This window comes from Haliotis asinina, chromosome 3, assembly GCF_037392515.1.
Source record: "Haliotis asinina isolate JCU_RB_2024 chromosome 3, JCU_Hal_asi_v2, whole genome shotgun sequence".
Classification (NCBI taxonomy): domain Eukaryota; kingdom Metazoa; phylum Mollusca; class Gastropoda; order Lepetellida; family Haliotidae; genus Haliotis; species Haliotis asinina.
Window position 1 is genome coordinate 72,271,182 of NC_090282.1, and position 23,261 is coordinate 72,294,442.

Below are 23,261 nucleotides of genomic sequence, written 5' to 3' on the forward strand. Positions count from 1 at the left end.
GCACTCCCCGCAATGTTACAGTATATGTTCATTTCATTTGTGCCAAATCCGTGAGATTTAATAACAGATATTAACATAATGTCCGTGTTCATCACGATACCAGAGCCCAATCGTTTGGTCGGAGAATGGATGACTGACAACGTTTAGGGTTGCGTGGGCTAATTATGGAAATTATCCTTAAAGTTTTCCATGCCGTTTCTATATCGTTATATGGCATAATTAGACCACCCTAAATGTCAAACGAATATTGTTTATCTTCACAGCACACGACGAAAAGGATAGATTCGTGGGAGAAAAAGGTTGAAGGGTGCACGGTGTGGTTGTTTTGGGTTCATGGGAAAAAGTCAAAGGTGATGTAAATGGTGGTAGGGGGTGTTTGTTACACAACCTGATAAACCTAACATTCACCAAATTGCTTTATTTACATTTTAACATACTAGGGGATAGTCTGTCGAACAGTGTCTGACACATTATTTTCACTATAGTCACACTTTTGGTAATTAAAAAGTTACAATTAGCCGACTTTCAAGAACTTACATCACACCAGGATCCTTGTCAAATCATTAATTAGTTGTTTCTATCATAATAATATAACCCAGAGACTGTTAGTCTAATTTTAAGGGCGCAATACCCTTTGGACCCTTCCAGTGCATAGAGTGCAGATTTGTTTTATGTGCAGGTTTGGTTCAGGAAAGTTGCATTCCTGTTTCCTTAGCCGTTTATTAAGTTACGCGATGACTACAGCCTCGAGTAAATATTCACTGGCTTAGACACCCTCAACAAGGATGTCAAATTACACATGGTCATAAACATTTCACTGTAAACAGACTGTGTTACGGTATCGGAAGACTATTGACCACGTGAACTCTCCTGTATCGTTACCCGGATGTTTAAGAGGTGCCATGGATTTCAGTGGATGCTGGAATCACAAGCAAGCGTTAAACGTTCAGTGAGAAGTTTTGTATTTTGTATTTTTGACAAACTTCCCTGTTTGCCAGATCGGTGCTCCCGCACTGCTGTGTTTATTGGAGCATCTCCACTGTTTACTCAGATGCACTGTGTTGTGAACGTAATCGCCGTAGGTGTGTTCAGCAACTGTTCATCACAATGATAACCTCTAGACAGTGATAATTTCAGATCAGACATGTAGTCAGTGAATGCTCGAGTTCATCATAGTGTGCAGAAATGACAGTCTTCAACACCGTGTTATACAAGTAAAACTAGTTTAATTGATTGATTGTTACTCACTGAAACCTGCACAGACGACAGAAATACCTGTGGCCCAGGTAGCTGACACTGGTGATAATTAAAGGGGTATTGAACGCGGGACAGATGATATAACAATCTTCTATCATCCGGAATACAACATACAAAGTCTTAGAAAAGATGTCATGAACATTCGTAACTTGCCGTGACTTACGCCATCCGACTTACCCGAGTAGCTACGAATGGCGTAAATCATTGGTTGTAACGGTGTCCCATGTATCACTTATTTTCGCTATTTTCGCATGTTTTGCGTTTAGTGGAATGTACCCTGTCTTTGCATGTTTTTGTTACGTGTGTTGGATACGCAGATCTGATTATTCTCCTCTCTTTAGCTCACCTTTTCACGAAAGCTAATTTTGTTCATAAATACAAATGAATGCACATGACTCGTCGTTCTGTGGACAGCGGATACTTCCTTTCATGGTGAAAATGTTTTTGTTGCTTGTATGTATTTCACATATGATTCATTAAGAAGTCTTATTTCTCGGACAAAAATGGTGATACGTTTGACATACTGATATCAGGCCTCGATTTCTGAAACAAACGTAAGGTGAATAGAGTACTTATGTTGTTTGGGCATTTTTTAAAAACTGCATTTGAGTTGGAAATTCAGCAGTTTAAAAAGGATCAAACTTAGTTTGAAATCTGAGTACAAATGTAAGTATGTGTCGTGAAATCGGAGGCAGACCATCTGGCACTAAATCACAGATCGCCGACCTTCTTTAAGTGGGGATAAGAAGACGTGTGTACTTGACTATTGCTAATAAGTAATATTATGTCCACGTGACTTTTATTTGGATTATGGTGAGTTGAATGACAAAAGAGTAGAAGAGATTGTCATGTCTAGTTTAATTAATATTCTGGTAGCACTATCACACTGTAGTAGTTTCTACTTATTTTTTTATGAATGTATACTTCACGTGCATGCGCGAATTTCGCTTCACTATATCGCCCACGCGCAATATATAAAACTGACACTGTCATTTTCTTCACACGAGAACTCGAAACATCTATATATAAGTTATTCATTCTGGATTTAATAACTGTTATTGCGTGTAAGTATCAATTTGTAAGAGCACCAAAAGGAACGCCAACATATGAACTGTTGGTATTGATTATATTGTCCTTATTTAAACACCCATGACACATGGGGATGAGTCTAACGATGCGTGTTATGAAACTGTCCAAGTCGCAAAACGTGTTATTGAGGGGACATAACTCCTCTTACCTACCTGCGCTGATATTGTGTGTATATACCTATCTACGACTCAACATGGATGTCGTGCCGTATGTTAGGTGTATGTATTCCAAATATCTCAGTTTTAGTTATCTCAGTTTTGTATGTATACTCGTGGCACTGATGACGCCGGACATGAAGCAGGAACAGTATATAAAGAGTATTCTCTTATTCACATAAATACTATATGAGTATACTAATGAGGTTATGATGTAATTATATGATAATTGTATGTACGACACGCAACAGCAAGACCATTTCGGGGTTTAATATTTCTGTTTGAAGTCTGGCTTGTTTTACTTTACTTCCAGCATCAGAAGGCAATTTCTGTCATGGTGTAGAACACGATTTATTTTGTGCGTCTGACATCCCAATCATAAGATTGTTTGGGACAACACCAGGACATTATCTAGGAACGCATATGACTTCAAAAATACGGAAGCTCCTAGAAGCAATTGCAATCAAGCGGAACAATCCCTCAATCAACAGAGACGGAGGTGTTTACTTACCCAATGCATGGAACCACCTTATCCTCAGTGACTAATCTTTATCCAAACATCTTTACCTGTAACTCGTTAACCTAATCAACACAAGGCTGCACACCAATCAGTTTAAGCCTGTACATAAGTTGAAGCCTGTACATCAATCAATCGAAGCCTGTACATCAATTAATAGAAACCTGTATATCTTGTTACCCATTGTTATCAGTCTACTGTTATGTGTATATATACTACAGCCCTTTAGTTTTACCCTCACTTCACCTGAAGAAGAGACTAGAATCTGTCTCGAAACGTTGTGACCTTGTATAATAAAGAAGTTGAACCATAAAGCACTTTTAGTTTGATTACATTTGCTTTTTGTGGTAGAAGTGTGCCTGTCAAATATGACACTGGTTTGTTGTTTCTCATCTTACATATGTTGTTAATGACTTAGTGAGCTTTTTAGTAAGTAGTTTGTTCCCATATGGGCAGTCGAACTACTCTGCGCCACCACCCTTGTCTTCAGTAACCAAAACAGTTTTATACAAACATTACCAAACTCAAAATTTAATTCACTTTTTACAAACTGTTGCATTAAATCAGTCATCTGAATAGACACAATCAAATTTAACAACAGTTCCTAGGTTATATGATTATTTACTAAGAGCACACCTTCTTTTGGATGGCAGTATGTCAATTGCCAATCTGTGCTGACAATCCCGACACGTGACGTGACGTGACGTCATTCATCGCCGGTGGAGGGTTGTGTCGGCAGCTCCTTGCACTAGAGAACGTTTTAACATGATGTTACAAACATGCTTGTGTCAGATCTATTTGTGTCTGTCCCGAGAAGCTTTGTCTGATCGTTCTCGCCCCAAGCAAGGCACCACGTGCATTATTTTCTGGCTGTGATGTCACCGGTTTTCCGGTTTGTTGTGACATTTTATCAAACTGAAAATGTACTTGAAATAAGGTGAAAGTAGTTCATGTAGGCCCTTTTCGTTTATTCCAAATAGCTTCAACCGTTGCTTGTATTTTTACTGCAGTATTTGTTAGTTGTTTAACGCCACACTCAGCAATGTTCCAACTGTATGCCGGCGGTCTGTAAATAATTGAACCTGGACCAGACAATCCAGTGGTCAACAGCATGAGTATCGATCTTCGCAACTGGGATACAGTAACTACTACTACTACTACTACTACTACTACTACTACTACTACTACTACTACTACTACTACTACTCCTGCTGCTGCTGCTGCTGACCCTTGAAGGTCCCTGGGTAGAACAGGCCTTTAGCAACCCATCTTTGCCATAAAAGGCGACTATGCTTGTTGTAAGAGGCGACTAACGGGATCGGGTGGTCAGGATCGCTGACTTGGTTGACATATGTCATCGGTTCCCAATCACTGCTACTGCTGCTGCTGCTGCTGCTGCTATGCTACTACTAATAATAACAAGTTGTAGTAGTAAGTGAGTTCTTTTACGCCGCATTCAGCAATATTCCAGCTATATGGCGACGGCTGAGACTGGACCAGACAATCCAGTGGTCAACAGCATGAGCATCGATCTGGGAACCGATGACATGTGTCACCCAAGTCAGCGAGTCTGACCACCCGATTCCGTTAGTCGCCTCTTACGACAAGGATAGTCGCCTTTTATGGCAAGCATGGGTTGCTGAAGGCCTATTCTCTGTCCATATCCAGGCATGTAATCAATAATATACAGGCGTAGTGTACATACTTTCCAGCCAGCGTCCTTACATTTGGTGCAACAGGCTGTATTGATTATTCTATACAGGCAGAGATGACAGATTCTTTATGACTAGAGACATCGGCATTGACAAATTGGCCTTTTTTCTCCATCTTCCCATAAGGTACTGCATATTCTGACTGGAAATCGTTAAAGTTTGAGTGCTCATGCTATTAAAACAGCGATATTCTACAGACAATGCCGGCTGTGTCACGTTTTTTGTGCTTTTCGACATCTTGGTTGTTAACCCTTTACAATACAAGGCATTCACACGCACACATTAACGTAACTGCATATCGTTAGAACGAGTGGGTGGATATGGCTCCCTGCAACTTTTAACAATGAAACAATATTCCATCAATATTACGGCCAGAACCAGAAAGGCGCTTCTTCACACTGCACTGTGGGAATAGAACCCAGGCCTTCAGTGTGACGATACAACGCTTTAACCAAAGTTACTCCACTGCCCTCACACGGATAGTAGAGAATCACGTTGTACTTTTGCACCTATGTTGTTGAAAAAATCGACTAACACTTTGTATTCGATTCCAAAACAGCGTACACACTATTCGTTCTGATTACAGCTATATCTTGTAATGTTAAAGGACCTAATTCGAAGACCCGTGAAGGTCCCGGGGTAGAATAGGCCTTCAGCAACCCATGCTTGCCATGAAAGGTGACTGTGCTTGCCGTAAGAGGCGACTAACGGGATCGGGTGGTCAGACTCGCTGACTTGGTTGACATATGTCATCGGTTCCCAACTGCGCAGATCGATACTCATGTTGTTGATCAGTGGATTGTCTGATCCAGACTCGACTATTTACAGACAGCCGCCATATAGCTGGGATATTGCTGAGTGCGGCGTAAAACTAAACTCACTCACGCACCTAATTCAAAAGTCTGAAGCCATTACCTGGTATTCTGGCCTTACTTAAGCGTTGGAGAAAAAGCAAAAAGTGACGAAACAATATACACAATAGAAAATAAAACATTTTGGAAGAATAAAACCTGTCGACGATGGACAGTAAAAATACTAGGGTGTCACAGGCATGCATGGAAAACTAGCATGGAAAACTAAAACATTTTAATTAGAAAAGACAGTGCAATATAAAACAACACAGGCTATAGATAGCCAACAACTGAAAAGAGTGGAAGCATTCACTCGTCACGCCAAAGACCCGGGTTCGATTCCCCACATGGATACATTGGATGAAACCCATTTCTCGTGTCCCCTGCTGGAATATTGCTAAAAGCAGTTTAAAACTAATCTCACCCACTAATAGTTGTAAATGACCTTACATGTGTGTGTTTGTTGACCTAGCAGTGAAAAGGTTAATGTAGATGAAAACGAGAGTTGCGGTGACCCCGAGAGAGGAGGAGTCTCATTTGATTGATCTCGCTTCACGTGAGAAGCATTCCATTTTGTTGCAGACTGTAGGATGCACAGGTCATCTACAGCTAGGTTGAACAAATATACCGTCAGAGAAAATTCCTATGTTTTGAGACTGCGCGCGATGTGGATATCACACAAGGGATTTCTTCTGTCATAATATTTTTTTCACCATACCCGCTACTATTTTGGTAATACCTGTTTTTATTTCTGACTCCTGGAACGTTTCTAAAAATCAGGTAATGAAAATGAAAAAAGGATTTGCATACTCTTACAAGTATATACGGACATTTGGGTCCAAAAAGGACAGAGAAACACAAATTCGTTTCCATTTCGAATGGGTTAAAGATTTTCATTTTGTCTATTGTGTTTGTTTGATCGTTCATCTCTGGAGGGATATTTCAGTTTCTTGGCGAACCTTCTTCTCACCTTCATACAGTTTCAAAAATGACTGTGATACATTTCAGCTTTAGCCATAACTTTGCAACAGTTTTTGGTGATGACATTTGTCATATACGAACACAATATTCACATGTAAATGGAATTTGCCTGTGTTATTTTCATACTTTTATGAACATGTTTTCTTCTTTCTTTTCTTGTTATGGATATTGACTTTATGTCCACGATGTATATAACTTCAGTTTTATAAAGGTCTGTTTTGGCAAATATTGTCTGTTTGGTCTGTTTGGAAATTATTGAAACAACACAGAATGTGTGACAGTCTCATCTATCTCATGTAATCAGTTGTTTGGAACACTTTCTATCATTAATTTGTGCTGACCAGCTTGATGTGTTACCTATTCCGTCCCCACGTGTTGAAAATGCTACTGTTGTGTCAATATATAATGCTCCAATCACTGAACAGGAAGGTTCGTTTCATATTTTACATTCTCCTAACATTACGTCCCCTGGTATAGCAAATGAGCGTCTTAAAGCATCACTGCCTCCACTGTACCTCTTCTTATAGTAATGTTTAATCAAATATTTGATAGTGCTACTCTTCCAAGCTTTGGGGGAAAGAGTATTATATGCTCTTGTTTAAATCTGGGTGTGAAAGTAAGGCAAATAATTATAGGGGTATATCTCTCATTGATACTATTTTATGACAGTATTTTATTTTATATTCCTATATTTTCTCAAAGCATTTAAACTCTTGGTGGATACACATAAAATTATTTTTGAGTCCCAGACAGGTTTCAGAGCATTTTCTCTCTTGAGACTTTAGCTCAAATACATTCTTGTGAAAAGAGCAGATTTCGTTGCTTTTTTATTGATTTGATTTTTATTGAAGACTTTTGACACAATAAGACATGATGTTCTTTTCGATTTTTAGCTTCAGTTGGTATTTCTGGTAATGTTTTTAATATTATATCATCAGTGTACAGCAGTTTATCTACATGTGTTAGAACCTCAAATGGTTTATATAAGTGTTTAACATGGAATAGTGGTACCCGCCAGGGTTGTCTGTTAACCCCACAGCTGTTTATCATATCTATTTATAAGTTCCTGTACGGAGTAAAGCTTAAAGCTGTCTGGCATTTCAAGCTAACAAGTCATGTTTTCTATAAATGGTTTTCAAAAAAAGACGGGAAGAGTAAATTGTAAAGATTTGTTTGAAATTTTTGACAATGTGGTTTCACTTACTTTGTGTTATGGCAGATTTGGGATACCAGTCATTCTAACATCATTGAGTCTGTTCAGGTAAAACTATGTAAATATTTCTTGAAAGTTGGTAAATCTACTTACAACAGCATTGTGATTGTGGAAGATTTCCTCTAACAAAATACTAAAGTAATCAAATACTGGTGTCGCCTATAGTACATGTCTTATAATAGACTGTGAAATATTGTTATATTATACTCAACGCCTTAGGTGATGGTGGTCATAAAACCCTGGTAAATCTTGTGTCAGAAACAATTTATTTAAGCATGGCTTTCTATATTCATGGATGAGTAAAGATGTTGGCAATGGTGATTATTATCACTGTTTAAGCAGAGACTTTCGGAAAATCTTAAACAATTTTGGTTCACTTCAATTCCAAATTCTAATACATGTTTTTATTACTCCTAATTCTAGACACTTTTAAATGAGGAGGGATATTTCTGACATTCCATTACATCTCACTGTCAAACATTTATATGCTGTAATTTCAATTTAGCAGTTGAAACACTAAGATACAATAAAGTTGATTACAGCGAGAGATTATATTAAATTTGCAAATCGAATGACGAAAATGTTGAAGTTGAATTTAATGTACTTCTTGAGTGATTTAACGTTAAGATATATTCGGAAATATATGACTGATTTTGATACAAATGTCATTGTTATGAACATTATGAACACAAGCAAGGACTGTATTATAAGATTATTAAAAATGTTGGCATTTTTCTGTTTCAGGCACTTCAGCGCAGTGGAGATGTTATCAATACCAAATGCAAATGACTCAGCTGTATGATGGGCCTGTGGCCTTTTACTGAATAAACTTGTATGTCAATTAAACCAGTAATACTCAAAATGATTCATTGTTCGTTAATATATCTCGTCCTTAACTTACGTCGTAAGATTAATAATAAAAATATAATATATGGCCATTTACAAAGCGCTTGTTTCCACATATTTGTGCCTGATCAAACGCTAACAAAGTATTACCCAGTATAACTCAAGCTGTGCTACTGTATATTACTTTAATATACTGGGATGTTAGCATTCACTGACAAGAGGTACATGAAGAATGGGGACTATTTTTATTGATACACGGATTATTTATTCTGCACAGGCGACATTTCGACATAGTCTAATGTTGTTGTCTATGTCGAAACGTCGCTTATACAGAATAAAGAAGTTGTATATCTATAAAAATAGTCCTCATTTGTCATCTTTCCAAGCTTCCAGAGTGCCAATCAAAAAAGGAGACAATTACATTGTTCGTTTTTCAGTTTCACCACTCGGTCTATCCAGTTGTCATGTTTGTGTACTGTTTTCTTATATTGTTTCCTGATGACTACTGTAACGATGGATACCGCCGTACATACATTAGATAACGTGTACGGATTGTACAAAGTCTGTCAGTAAAACTCTAATTAAGGTGATGTGTTAGAACAGTTGAACCTTAAGTTAATCCGAGATGACTGAATTCACTTTGACACTCCCCATGTTATTTCAAGCGTGTTTAGTGCGGCTAAACAAACATACCCACGTTGGGTTCTGCTAGAATGGGTGACTAACCTACACAGCACCAGAACCTGTTTGAGTAGTTGATAAAAACAGATCCAGCTGGCTGGCGACTGTGAATACTCCACTGACGGTTTGAATTTGAAATAAGGTCATAAAGTGTTACTTTTGAGTATATAGGAACGTGTTTATTCAGACTACTCTTCTAGGCTTACCTATGCATCTGTCTGTGAGAGTTTGTTTCTCCTTGCCAGCATTGACTCTCCTTGCCAGCATTGACTATGATTTAACTGGGGTCTCCAATAAACAACGAAATTCTCACCGAAAAGACCCATTTTAAGGTGGTTACTGTAGCTTTGGCAGCTCTATTCAGGAAAGGAGAAAAGTGTGAAAAAACACCTGTATTTAAGGGGTGTTTTCAAAAGTATTAAGGAATATTCATTCCTTATGTAAATGATGCGTGGGAAATAATATGACGAATAACAAATTACATATGAATACAGGACACGTTATAGGGATAACAAATCATTCTTTATTCTTTTCTCGTTTCAGAGCTAATTTGTTTCTCTCCTCATCTTTACCGCCGTGTAAAGAATTAAAAAGATGTTGTTATCCATTTAAAGTGAGACGTATTCATGTTCATCCAACTTCTAAATGCCTTTCAAAATCTTCAACAAAATACACAGTTGTGTTTCATAATTTTATTTCAGTACTCGAACAGTGATGAGTACAATACTTATATAAACGTACATAGGTCGTATATACCAAACAGAATGTAAAACATCCTCAAAATTGGCTCGAGATCACAGAAATAGCGGCAATATATATGTACTATACATTACAAAGCTGCATCAGCAATATCCTTATTAAACCCTGCTTTCTGTATCCTTAGTGGTGCCTTAAGCAGATATACTGCTGTTACATAGCAGATATGTATGTCTTAGAGCTCACCCGACGTAAAAAATGCTTCAAATAAAATTAATGCCTTCTTTATGCGTAACATTAAATCTGAAAGTCCACAACAATCAAAGCTCAACCGTGAGTTTTAACAAAATGTCAATAAACATGCTGACTCAGTATTCTGTTCGAGTCATTTTCACATGTGTGGAATTAACTGATGACTCCTATTGCCTTGCACCCGCTGCGAATGAGCTCACAATAACATCTCAAGGGAATTGTGTGGAATCATTGTTTTAACTCAAACTAACACCTGCTCACAAGAGAATTGAATGTTCTAGATGCAATGTTGTTGTCATCTACGGATAATACCCCTACTAACTGTTATGAAACGAAATGGATTGAAAATCTTACAAAAATACTAGAATGACATCGCAAAATGGCCAAAACAATGCCGATGCGAGGTAAAACTTCAATGACACCGAAACAAAATCTTACCAAATGAAAAGTTTTCGGAAACTAATAAGCTAAGGTCTGAAAAAATTCTTATGCAACAATACATGAAACAGATGCTGATAAAATAATGACACCCCTCTGAGCAATGTATGTAACACAAGGAAAACATAGAGGACAGAGAAATAGAATGTGAGATGAAAGAGAAAAGGCGAAGATAGCTGTACACAGTAAATAAAACCAAGAGTGACTGAAACGATATAAACTATACAACAACGTATCTGAATTCACAAATTATTGACATTATTGAATGATCTTTCATGATAATTGTTAAAACAAAGACTAGCCTACGGCAAGACTTTACAGCATTAAGCATACAAATATTTATCGAACAATTCCACTAAATGAGGTAAATTGATAGGTAATAAGGCAAATACACTTCACCAGCTCATCATATTATTCAAACCAAAAGTTGAAGTTGAAGAAGAATACATTAAACGTGAACGGGAAAATGGTTTTGATAGTGACTGGAATGATTCCTATGCCGTCGATGGCAGCTTTTAAAATGAATATTTGTGTGGTTTCTTCGGCAAGAGACAGTAACATATTGCCAACGCTAACATTTACACACTTACGGTTTTATCAGTTTGCACTATTCTTAGGCCTTTGTCACCGCCTTAAGAACACTTTATGACAAAATGAACTGGCATTCCCTTCCTCTCAAAATGCTCGAAATGAGAGGAGACATGTATCTGTCCCGAGTTTCCCCGAATACTATTTGAATTGACACAACCTACCATTTCTGTACAAATAACTGTCACTTGCGTATTGGAGCACCTGATCTGGTTAAAGTCCTCAGACTTAATCTTGAAACACAATATCCGCAAGATTGGTTACCTCTTGTCGAATGTTCCTTTCTTGACGTTCATCACAGCTGAATTCCACCGCAAAATTGTCTAACGAATCAATCACAACTTCGACCTTCTGAGACAGCACATCCCTCGCTGCCTTGTGACCTGAAAACATGCAGCTTATATCCTTCTCTTCCTTGGCACTGGTTAGAGATTTCAGTTGGTTCTTCAGAGTCTCATCTCGCTCTATAACCACCTTCATGTTCTCTTCTAGCTTCTCCCTCTTCCTCCCAACTTCTCTTTCTGTCATCTCGTACAGCTCTCGTTCACGCTCATCAATAGTTTCACGAAGACGAACAAACGCCTCCTTGATCTTATCGTTGACGGCCTTTTGTGTCGTGTCCAGTTTCTCCGCGCTCTTCATTAGGGTTTCTCTCTTGGTTTCGAGAGATTGTTTCTCAGTCTCTATTTCTTCCATGGTACTCTCCAGGATTGGCGTGTATTTATCCATGGCTTCGTTCACATTGACAACAATATGTCCTTTGGACTCTTTGTGGTCGATCACGGTACAGTCACAACACACAGGGATGATACAAGGCTCACAGAAGAAGTTCAGTGGCTGCATTTGATGCTTAGAGCAGTATTGAACATCACTTCGGCCTGTCTCCTTCATGAACGCCAGTAGTTCCATGATGGTGTGGTCATTTGGGAGACGCTTCACTTCTGCTTCTGAGGTGATGAGGCCGTCTCTGCAAGTTGGGCACTGAATCTTCACCGCCATGGGCATACCTCTGAAGGCTGATGTTAAGGTCTGTCGAAACTCCCCTTCCACCCGCCACATTTGACGCAGACAATCCAGGCAAAATGTGTGGTGACAAGGAAGCATTTTGGGCATCTTTTCATCCATGTCAAAATTCTCTCGACAGATAAGACATTTCAGGAAGGTGTCCTCAAATCTCTCCTCGTCAAAAATGATATTCTTCCTCCTCTTATCCCTAAATCTGTTTGGACATGAAACTTCGACATTTTGACCCTGTTGTTCTTGCATCTTCTGGTTTTGCTCTGTTGTGAAGAGAATATACAAGATTAGACAACATTTGTAAAACATTTTTCATTGCATGGGTTGAGATAAACATATTCACTACATGCAGTCATCCACCATTGTGAATTATGTTAGAATGATATCGCGAGATATTTTGTCACCACAAGTCATCTTGTATACTAGGTGTGTTTTGTTTATTTCCGTCTCATATCGCATTTTGTCCAAATAGGACGTGAGTGTGTCATCACAAGCTCTGCAGAGTGCAGAGTTAACTCACGGAATCAGAAATCTGCTGTTCAAGCAAAGCCTACACCCTGCAATTAAGTCATCAAATGTGCAGTCCATGTTTTAAACATTCAGCTACATATATAGGTTACACATTTCCGTCACAAGTAAACATCCTTGTACACGTAGCACGAAGAGGACGGTCGTGTCTAAATTGCAACTTGCTCACTGGTTCAAACATTTTAGTCAAGTGTGGGATCGTAACGAATGCGAGGTTGAAATGACGAGTACAAGATATCTTGTCTATGGAGGTAAACATGTTTGGCTGAGTTATACTTTGTTCTACAAAACACTTCTCATTGGTATTTGACCCGAGTCGTTACTTGAATGATGAAACCGTATTATACACAATAAAACCGTATAGATGGTGTTAACTTCTTTTTTTTTCAAACAGGTATACGAACCCGATTTTTTAGTCAACTCTTGTTCAGTTAAACATTGAATTTCGGAACTTTGCCCTTTATGGCAATCCAAATATATAAAACAGTTTATGATAAATCGAAGAAAATCAGCTGCTACTGGATATAGTAATGCTGAACTTAAGTGTACATACTATTTATGTCCTTGTGCTGTTATATATCAAGTTTGAATGCCTCAAGATAAATCTACAATTCAACTCTCATTAAAGCAAATTTGTGGAAGGTATTTGTATTGTTCATAATGGTAATTCTGATGGAAGTAATTCAATTCAAACTACATCTAACTTCCACAGGACGTGATCCCATGGGAAGCCTAAGTTTAAACCCTCTTACCTTTCCTTTCCATCTCTTCCTTTTCAAACTGCTTCAGCTTCTCCTCAAACTTGGCACTATCGGTAGTGTCCCCTGTTGTCGGTTGTGCGTCTGACATCATGGCGCTAAAGTCTGGCAGCTGTGGCCTTGACGGGGGAATTGCCGGGATAGCGTCTCGTCTCGTTCTGAAACCAACAGTGTCATTTTAGAATCTACATAAAGAAGCTCTTGAAAATTCATCCACAAGTAGAGAGTGAAATGGGAATCTATGGGCTACACACCGTTCCATCCTGCACAAACTGTTTTTTGCTACTGAATCAAATACTGATGGTATCATGGTTGAATGACAGTACAACAGGTAAGTCCTGTTGGGTTGCTTTGGTACGCATGTAAATGTGGCAACCGTTGATAAGGAAATATGTCGACCAACCAGCTGTTGTTTTACAGCGGCTGTAGCCCTTATTCCATGACTATGCATTCAGAAATTCTAAAAGCACTGTATGCAGTTTCAAAACGATGTGGAACTATGTAAGGTGGTACTGTCCAAACGGATACCAGAAACATACAATCACATAATGTGTAGTGTGAATATCTGCATGTACATACATAAAGCCACACCACAAAGTCACAAGACATTTCGGCTGATCCCGTTTAACAAGCTTATCCAGTAAAGTACCTGTTGTTGATGTTATAATTCCTTTTATAACGAGGTTTATGTATGAAGTACTTGTCCAGTGGGTCAGTTGTAACCCTGCGCTATTCCCAACAACCGTTTATAGCGTTATGGCCACACACAAACCACAGCGTAAAACTATTACCTAAAACTGGATAATACTCACAGAGCCATGAATTCATTTGTTGTGGTTGCGTTGTTCCATTTGGCAAACAGTAAAGATGGGAACGTGTTTCACGCACAGTAAATATATATTTCGATTCAAGAAAGACAATAAAGAAAGATTCCCAGCTAGTCATTCCAGAATAAAGGTTAACCGATATATTTTAAATGACTGAAGGCACCAATGTCTATAACACAGCAAGTACCTTCTTGCAATAAAGGCGGGTATAAAGAAATGTAGGTCAGTAGAAGTACTCATGATTCTACCTAGTCATATGTGTATAAGCCCAGCTAATGTCCCCAATATGTTCAGTCAGGTACGACACACTGTCTGTAGGAATTCATGGTAGCAATGAATATGGTCCATTCATGTGATTGAAGCTCCACCATTGCCATAAAAAGCGTTCCTTTCAACAGTAAAAGTTGCAATATTTATACCACATACAGAAATTATACCGAACGTATCTCACGTACACGAAATCCATTAGTTTCTGGATACAGGCCTCCGACTCTTCCGCATGAGTGATTTTGTGTGATAGTTTCAACGAGTGCAAATGATGCAGGGAACAAGTGCTTGACAACCATGATAGGGAAGGTGGATTACTTGATGAGGACCTGTTCACTCAAAATATCAGTTAAACTTGTGATCATTTACTGAAGGAGTTAACACATTCCGAACAGTTTCAATGTCCCGTTTGATTATTTAGCTCCAAACAACAATGAATGAACCCAGATGTATGTGACTCAAGCGTCTTGTGTTTTGAAATAAGTAGCGTGTGTCTTCCTCTCGTGATGTCTTCAATCATCCTTTGATGACAGTATTTAAGCTGATATAGATCAGGCGACGTTATAAACTTCATGAATTGTTATCATCACCCAGGGACCACACCATTATAAGTTTTGTCAGCCTCGTAACCACATAAATATCTGAAAGGGCACTCCCTCACGAGGATAACCATCCTTGAAAAACCGACAATGAGTTAGTGTAGGTTTGTTAGTTTAAACAAATATGTGGATATCCCACGTGTTTCGTCTGGAATATCCAGACGTTTAACACAGAATCTGACACTGTTCTAGTAACAATATACAACTAATGTCAATAAAGATATTTTGATGAAACAAGAATAGCTAAATACGTTTGAATATTAATCAAATACGAATCATCGTCTCTTACAATAACTAATAAATGAATACGTTTGTTATGAAAACACCATCTTTCTTTAAATAAAGGTTAGCGGAACCATTTAATATGGTTAAAATGCCATTCTACCTTCATTCACCTTCAAAGCTCTATACCTCGATGAAAACACAGTTAAACAACACCGAAAATATAAACAGAAATTCAATCCTCAATGAAATCTAATTAAATCAAATGAACCAGCAACACTGAGCAGGCTTTTTCTAGCACCGAATCTCTTGACAAACATAAGACTATCTCAGTTTCTGCTCTTCCAGGTCCGCCTGAGATTACCTGGATAGCATATGGGTTGAAGACAGTCCTGAGTGTGTGGCTGGAGCAGTCAAAGTGCTTCATGTGTTTGTCTTCATCTCGGGGCATATTGGAGAGAAGCCGTCTTACAGGTTAACGATGTGTGGTGTGCTGGTGTTTGAAAGCTGCTCACTGGGACAAGTATTTACTAAGATGAGTAGGCGTTTACTAAGATGAACCGTTTGTCAGGGACAGCACACTTGGCCAAATTAATAGCATGTTTAGTATGTATCCCTAGAAATGTCCACTAAAAATGAGCCGCAAAAAGAATGCCACAATCATACGAAACATCAGTTAAGCTACCAACTGAATGTTTGTCGTGGCAGTACAGAATAACAGAATAACAATGAGTCTTACCAGAGATTTCACTGCTGAACCTGCGACCCCCTTAACACGTGTAGTCAAGTCTCGAGACTGGCTAACTGGTCGTACCATTGGCACATATATGACAACCACCGGTGTAAATGTGTACACATTGTTTGAAGCATTTGTGTGTATCGCCCCTGTCATTTCTCCCCATTCAATGTTTATTCAGTACAATGAAGTATCCACACAAAAGGCTACTCTAAGAATATACGATTCTGAATATCTGCATAAATTTACGCTAGACTAACAAAAGTACCCAGGAAAATGTTTGTAGATATGGTGTCTAAGGGGTGAGGTATGTTTTTCAGATGGAGGACAGACATAAATAGGAAATTCTGCAGGAACGGCTTTTGAATGTGCGTTGTCTAGCGTCAGTTAAATCTACACCCTTGTGTATAAAGAGACATAGACAGTTTATTCAAACAGGTTCTGCCACATAGTAATAACAGTCAGAGAAACTTGAATTTAACTGTTCAGAAAAAACAGTTAAAATAAGGTCAACAGTCTTTTGATATTTAACAGACTGTTTCGCTGTACCAGATCTTCACAATAGTGACATAGCATTACCACCTCATTATTTACTGAATGATATAACCTCGTGCAGGTATTCAAACGTTTTAACAGAAATGTACATCCACAAGGACAAACGACATTCCTCGGATGTGAAGAATATGAGAAGGTGCAAGAACCTATCAATGTGTATTGAATATCATTTCTGGAAACTGAATAAAATTATATTACATATTTCGTGTGATTTTGCAACAAATGCATACACATCTAGCAATCGTTATTGTACTAAAGTGTCCAGAATAGTTAGACAGTACAGTGCTAGCATATCCAGTATTGTTAGACAGTATCGTATTAGGATGTCCAGAGTATTCGGACAGAACAGCATCAGAATATCTCGTTAAAACTGCATAAATCCGTGAGCGTGTCACACGATCTGTCACAGGATACTCGACTACACATCCCATTTGATATATAGCTATCAAATACTCAACTATGACCTACCTGGAAATATCCACAGGCCGAGAAGGGTAGGACAGTGGCCGACCGTAAGCGTTGCTGATATTCCTCAGTGACATGAGGACTTCGGTATCGATGTGATATATTCAAAGGGGTTCGGCAGAGCTATTCATTTATACCGGTCCTGTCATGAGCATACGTATGTTTCGTCTATGTACAAAATACTGTCATCTGATTGGCTACTCTGTAATCGCCATGTACACAAGCTGGGGCTGAGCCTACAGGTGTAAGGTCAACCATCCATGTCGTATCATCTCGATGTAAAGCGACTTCATATTATTGTACACTAATGACTGACCTTTTAGATTAATTCATCTAACAGTTTTGTGTGACTGCGTGAAGATATATGAACATTCCTTTCTCTCCAAAAAGATGCGTTGCTTTTGTTTGTATACGAGCCTTATAAACATACAAGTGCACAGTCGGTGAAATGACGATTTTTGCAAGAGGTGAAAGTGGGGCATCTCCCGGATATGCGTTTTCCTTATATGGAAGTTTTCGGAACAAAGACCCACCCACACCGACAAATCCCATTGTGACGACATTTGGCGGAATTTACCGAATGTGACGTATCAAAACGCTTTGTCAGAGATACATCATACCGCTGCTTGAATATTTCAAAATAATTGGGCGGTGCGGAATGCCGTATAAGCGGTGTGGGCACCTTAGTAATACTGGTATTATGACATAACGAATAATCTCTCTTATCGTTATTACATCCATATATACAATTAAAGTGATACTTAGTCACGGTCTTATCAGGGGATATTAACTGTTGTTTAAATACTTTCATGCAATTTATAGATTCTCTTTTTTATAAAGAAAATTTTACTTTTTTATACACATTAATACATACTTACTTATTGATACCCTCCAACTATTTACATTCGATTATTATTGATGGTCAGGAGCCTTCCCCAAAATAGCCCCGGGGCTCCCCAGACCTGTGTTAAGAACAGGTTATGGATCCACTGACATGTTTCATTGTCATCGGTGGACCAAGTACAAGTAGATCTTCCCTGGGGTGAATGTATACATTATTAGTTATGTGAGTGAGTGAGTGAGTTTAGTTTTATGCCGCACTCGGCAATATTCCAACTATATGGCGGCGGTCTGTAAATAATCGAGTCTGGACCAGACCATCCAGTGATCAACAACATGAGCATCGATCTGCGCATTCGGGAACCAATGACATGTGTCAACCAAGTCAGCAAGCCTGACCACCCGATCCCGTTAGTCGCCTCTTACGACAAGCATAGCCGCCTTTTATGGCAAGCATTGGTTGATGAAGGTCTATTCTACCCCGTGACCTTCACGGGTCTATTAGTTATGTCATCGCACAGATGCCATTGACTCTACCCTAACATGAGTGACCCCACCGAGCTATTCCTGGCATACTGCTATTCGAAGAATAGAAAGCCGTACTAACATTATGTCTTATTCACTCAGTGATTACAACGGTTTGACTGTGGGACCTGGATCGGTGGTGTAGCCTAGTGGTTAAAGCATTCGCCCATCTCGATGAAGACCCGAGTTCGATTCCCTATATGCCTACAATGTGTGAAGGCTGGAAATTGGAAAAAGCGGTGTAAAACCATATTCACTCACTCTTAAATACCTGGTAGGAGAAGGAACTGGGATTGTGATTCCCCTAAAACAGACTCCAAAACATGTTCATATGTTATCTTCTAGATATCATTCGTAAGCTGTATTTAGATGTTATAAAGTATCTTCTTCAAATAAATATGGATCTTCATTATTTTTATTAACAACTTTCATTTTAAAACAAAGAAATAGAAAAAAACACTAACAAATGTGTGATGTAAGATGAGTGTCAAAATTAATGTTCTAGGTGATTTCTCGACCTTCTTGGAAAAAACGTCAAAATCAAGTGCCCCCATGCACGTGTATGGTGCTACTGCGTTGTGCACGCGCATAGCATGCGTTGTGTTTAAGGGAGGGAAATAGAGGGAACTGGTGGTGCGTTCATAAGATGTCTAGATCTTACACTTCCAATCCAAATTGAAAGTTCACTATCCCCTACTTTCTTGAAGAGTGTATATTGACGTACAAAGAGGTTCACTCTTCTGACAAAGGGACAAAATGTGACCATGCCACATCATTAACGCCTCACAAAGACGTCATCAATAAAACCCACCATAAAGTCTAAACGCAAATGAGTTACACTCGGACAATTCGTCAGTATCACATATCAGTTAATCAGTCGGACAATGAGAATCACACCAACAAACACATTCCAACTTTTAACCAACATCAGTACCACAGATTCTGCAAGGTTAACCTCGAAGTAATGGGTGAGTTTAGTTTTACGCCTCTTTCAGCAATATCCCAGCAATATCACCAGATATGTCTTCATACATTGTGTCATGTGGGGAATCGAACCCGGTCTTCGTCCGGGCGTGACGAGCAAACGCTTTAACCACTAGGCTACCCCACCCCCGCCAACATCCAAGCACGCTAAACGAGTAATCAATGCTTGCTGTGAAGTGTATTTTTGTTGCATGCTGCACTCAATGAATAAATATTGATTGGTGGGATGTCCATAGTGCATGTACGTACATGTCGATAACGAGGTGGTTCAACCTTTCATCTCATATACTGCATTGTAACACATGGATCAAGTAGGAGTTGACATTTCACATTACAGATGGTATTGAGTATCCCATAAATATCCCAATCCTCCATATTCGTTTATTTGTATCCGATGTTATACGTAACATGCTACAAATACATATTTAATATTAATGTGAATTTGTCATGTCAAGTTGACCCTGACTAAGCATTCATATCACCTGTCTCTGAATCTGTATTTACACTGCGAGCCAGCTGTCAAAGACTATCAATCCAAACATAAATGCATTAAAGTATAGAGAATTATAAATATGTTCACATCTAGGTAAATGAAACTAGATTTGAATAAGACTGTCACTATTGGTGCATTTTCCTATCGGTATAACCTGTTGTTATTTACTCAATGATTATTATTTACTGTACTATATTATTTGTTATTTATTGTGTTCTGCTCAATACGTTTGACTTCATATGGCCTACATTCTTTTCAACAATGTATAACAAAGCACAAAGAAAAGGACCAGTGGCCTATGTCCTCTTCTCTCTAGACCTAAGCGGAGATATGGATTGTTATTTTGTACTGCAGTTAAGAGAGTCCTCTAGCTTTACTTACTGAACACTGCAAACGTGTTTTTCTTAACTCTCATTGGTACGGCCTTCTCTTTGTAATACCTGAGTCTTACAATATCCATAGTTATGAATTAACGACATGAAACATGTTTACGTAATCTACAACTCGACGGTTCCCAACTACTTCCATACCATTCACCTGGGTTATTTTCCCCTTCACCGCATCTTACGATTGAAGTAGAGTCGCATGTTTTTCATGGACTTCCAGTCCTTGTGTGTCTGGCTATAATATGCGATGTATAATATTCCTTTCCTTAGAAGAAATTATAACACAGATGGGATTCTTTATGTGATATTATTCACCTCATTAAAGGAAGGTTGATGGTTCTCCAGTATTAAGGTGCCCATTAAATATTTTATCTATATGGCATTCATTTCCCTACAGAAAAATATATCCCCAATCCTCTTCATAATACGACTTGCTTTGATATACTTGTCTACGTATGAATTATTCCAACTGAATATCTATTTCAATATGTTATTATTATAAAGAAATAGTTACCTTGATACACTTGTCTACGAATGAACTGTTCCGGTTAAATATGATTTCTGTATACATTATTACAATGAAAGAGTTATTTAAATAAAGCTGTCTACGGATAAATTATTCAACTGAATATATATTTCTATATACACTGCTACAGAGAAAATGCAGGTAAATAGAAGAAGTGATCTCCTTCCAAGGGTTGAAATAGAGGTGTCAGGGAGTTGAATAGTGGACGTGAACTTCACATCGGGACAACAGAAAGGCCAGACACCATCGTCCGCTAGTTTCGGCTGGGAACACATGATCAATTGACTGGCAAACCCCGCTAGGATCAATGGGGTAAACGTTTATGGGTCACCCATGCAGAACCACTACGACCTTAGATACCACCTCTCGAACAAAGGTCTACACTACCATAAATATACTGTTACTGAGATGCGAAACTATGCCTCAGGCGTCAACGTTTTCATAAGGAATAACACTTTCTGCACATGTTTTGATTCGAGACTTGTACACACATGTACAGTTGTGTACACAATAAAAACTTGTAAACATATATTCACAACGTTTATCATATTAAATGTACTGGAGCATAAAAATCGAGAAACACAAACTGTGGCCTGTTATTTTGAAGCGTCTTACACTGGATACGCTTCGTTGGTTTGGAACATTTTAATGTATGTCATGAGATGTAGATGTTGTAAATCTGGATTACTCAATATATAATTACGAATACAACTTAGTCACAAACACACATCTGATTATAATACATGGTACCGTCAATGTACTAGGTTGCCTTTCTGACAGGGTATGGTATAATATGAAAACACCTATAACCAGTACAGGTGTACACAAACGATGAGCTTCACAATACGTACATGTTCATGCTTACAAAAAAGCTTCGCGATGCTTCTATAAGTGTACATGTTTACACAGTGGATAAGCTTACCCATATTCAATCATCTGTCGGTGTTATCTGAAGGGAAATTCACATACCCCCAACTGACTGATTATATATAACAGTTATGATGAAAGTCTACATAAAGACATAAGGAAATATACAGGATATTTCCTTAAGCTTACTTAACACAGATCTAAAAGGTGGCCTGAACCGAGTAGGTCATGAAACTGGGGTGAGGAGAGGACTGTTGTAAAAAGCAAACTACAATAAATCACATATAAACAAATGACAAACACAATGAAAAACAGTCAAAGGCGACCTCTTCTAAACAGATCATCAGGAAGATATTGAAGTATAGATAGATATGTTTTAATGCCAATGACACAACCTTGATACATGAACAGGAGATGTAAATATAATGTCATTTCAAGCAATACGGTGGTGTAGGTATCCTCGGCCAGTACATGCCAGAGTTAGCCTTCCCTGGACGTCAGATCAAGATCAATATAAACATACGGAATAACAACCATGGCGACTGCCAGAGGGCACCAACACAGGTTTGTGCTCGTGGTGAGAACGGGGATAAATTAGCTGAACACAGATGACAAGACAATTCAGTGTTATATGAATATTCAAGAGAACTGACTAGTTGTTGGGATTCAGGATGGATAACCACGTCCACCTCAATCTCTGGTTAGGACGGCCAGGTAAAAGTGTAAACAGCTGTACTGTAGTTCACAACGACCTGGAGCTGCGGTACGTCTAGCTATCACAAAACTAAGGTGAAGGTAATTGATGTCTGCTCTCCATGTGACATTAAACAAGTGTTACCTGAGCCACGAAACGGTGCTCCATAATGAATGGTCCTCTGGCGGTGACTCGTCGGCCATGCTTACGGTTTCCGTGACAAAAACCCCAAACCTGAAATTGTTATCGTCTGCTTTGCCGGAATTCCGCGGCAAATCGATGGTCCAATGACTGCAGTCGACACGTCAAGCCTCACGGGCTGAGTTGGGTTAGACAATTACCTCTACAGCTGTGGTGTTGCGTGGAGCGTCACATTGGGGGTATATAAGTACTTGTTGAGCACTTCCCAAATGTGCGTTTCACTGTCTCAAATCTCCTCACTGCGACCGTGTCGGGGTCGCTCCACAACACGCCTCGCATTCAGACACCGCCCTATTGCTCATAAACCACAGCAAAGGCCGAGATCGGAGTATTAGCATGAGACGCTTCACTACCACACATGTACCACCATTTTGAGTGAACGTGATTTCAATGAAACAAATTAATTACGAAGGGTTACAGGTGCATGTGAACCTGAAGATACATCCAATTAGGCCAATGCATCAAATTACAACCCTATCGAATAACGTTTGTTTG

General features: G+C 38.8%; 1 protein-coding gene across 2 annotated transcripts; it reads right to left on the reverse strand.

The window, feature by feature from the left end:
* Positions 1 to 9,805: 9,805 nt before the first annotated feature.
* LOC137278411 (E3 ubiquitin-protein ligase trim-21-like) lies at positions 9,806 to 23,139 on the reverse strand. 2 transcript variants are annotated; one of them, XM_067810724.1, is made up of 3 exons: positions 22,710 to 23,139; positions 13,574 to 13,737; positions 9,806 to 12,556 (listed from the first exon to the last, which is right to left on the reverse strand). In XM_067810724.1, exons 1-3 carry the CDS (start codon positions 22,766 to 22,768, stop codon positions 11,505 to 11,507), a joined length of 1,275 nt encoding a protein of 424 aa, XP_067666825.1. In that variant the 5' UTR covers positions 22,769 to 23,139; the 3' UTR covers positions 9,806 to 11,504. The 2 variants fall into 2 exon arrangements, with proteins under 2 accessions (XP_067666825.1, XP_067666824.1); XM_067810723.1 differs by lacking the exon at positions 22,710 to 23,139 and adding an exon at positions 17,254 to 17,515 and having other exon boundaries at positions 9,980 to 12,556.
* Positions 23,140 to 23,261: the final 122 nt, after the last annotated feature.

Bases quoted from the DNA above. Each gene is read 5' to 3' on its own strand.
- LOC137278411 (XM_067810723.1), bottom strand. From the start codon at position 17,327: ATGTCACTGAGGAATATCAGCAACGCTTACGGTCGGCCACTGTCCTAC. The intron at 13,738-17,253 runs GTAGGTCATAGT...TGTTGGTTTCAG, and splicing joins CGGCCTGTGGATATTTCCAG to AACGAGACGAGACGCTATCC. The intron at 12,557-13,573 runs GTAAGAGGGTTT...TCTTCACAACAG, and splicing joins GGAAGAGATGGAAAGGAAAG to AGCAAAACCAGAAGATGCAA.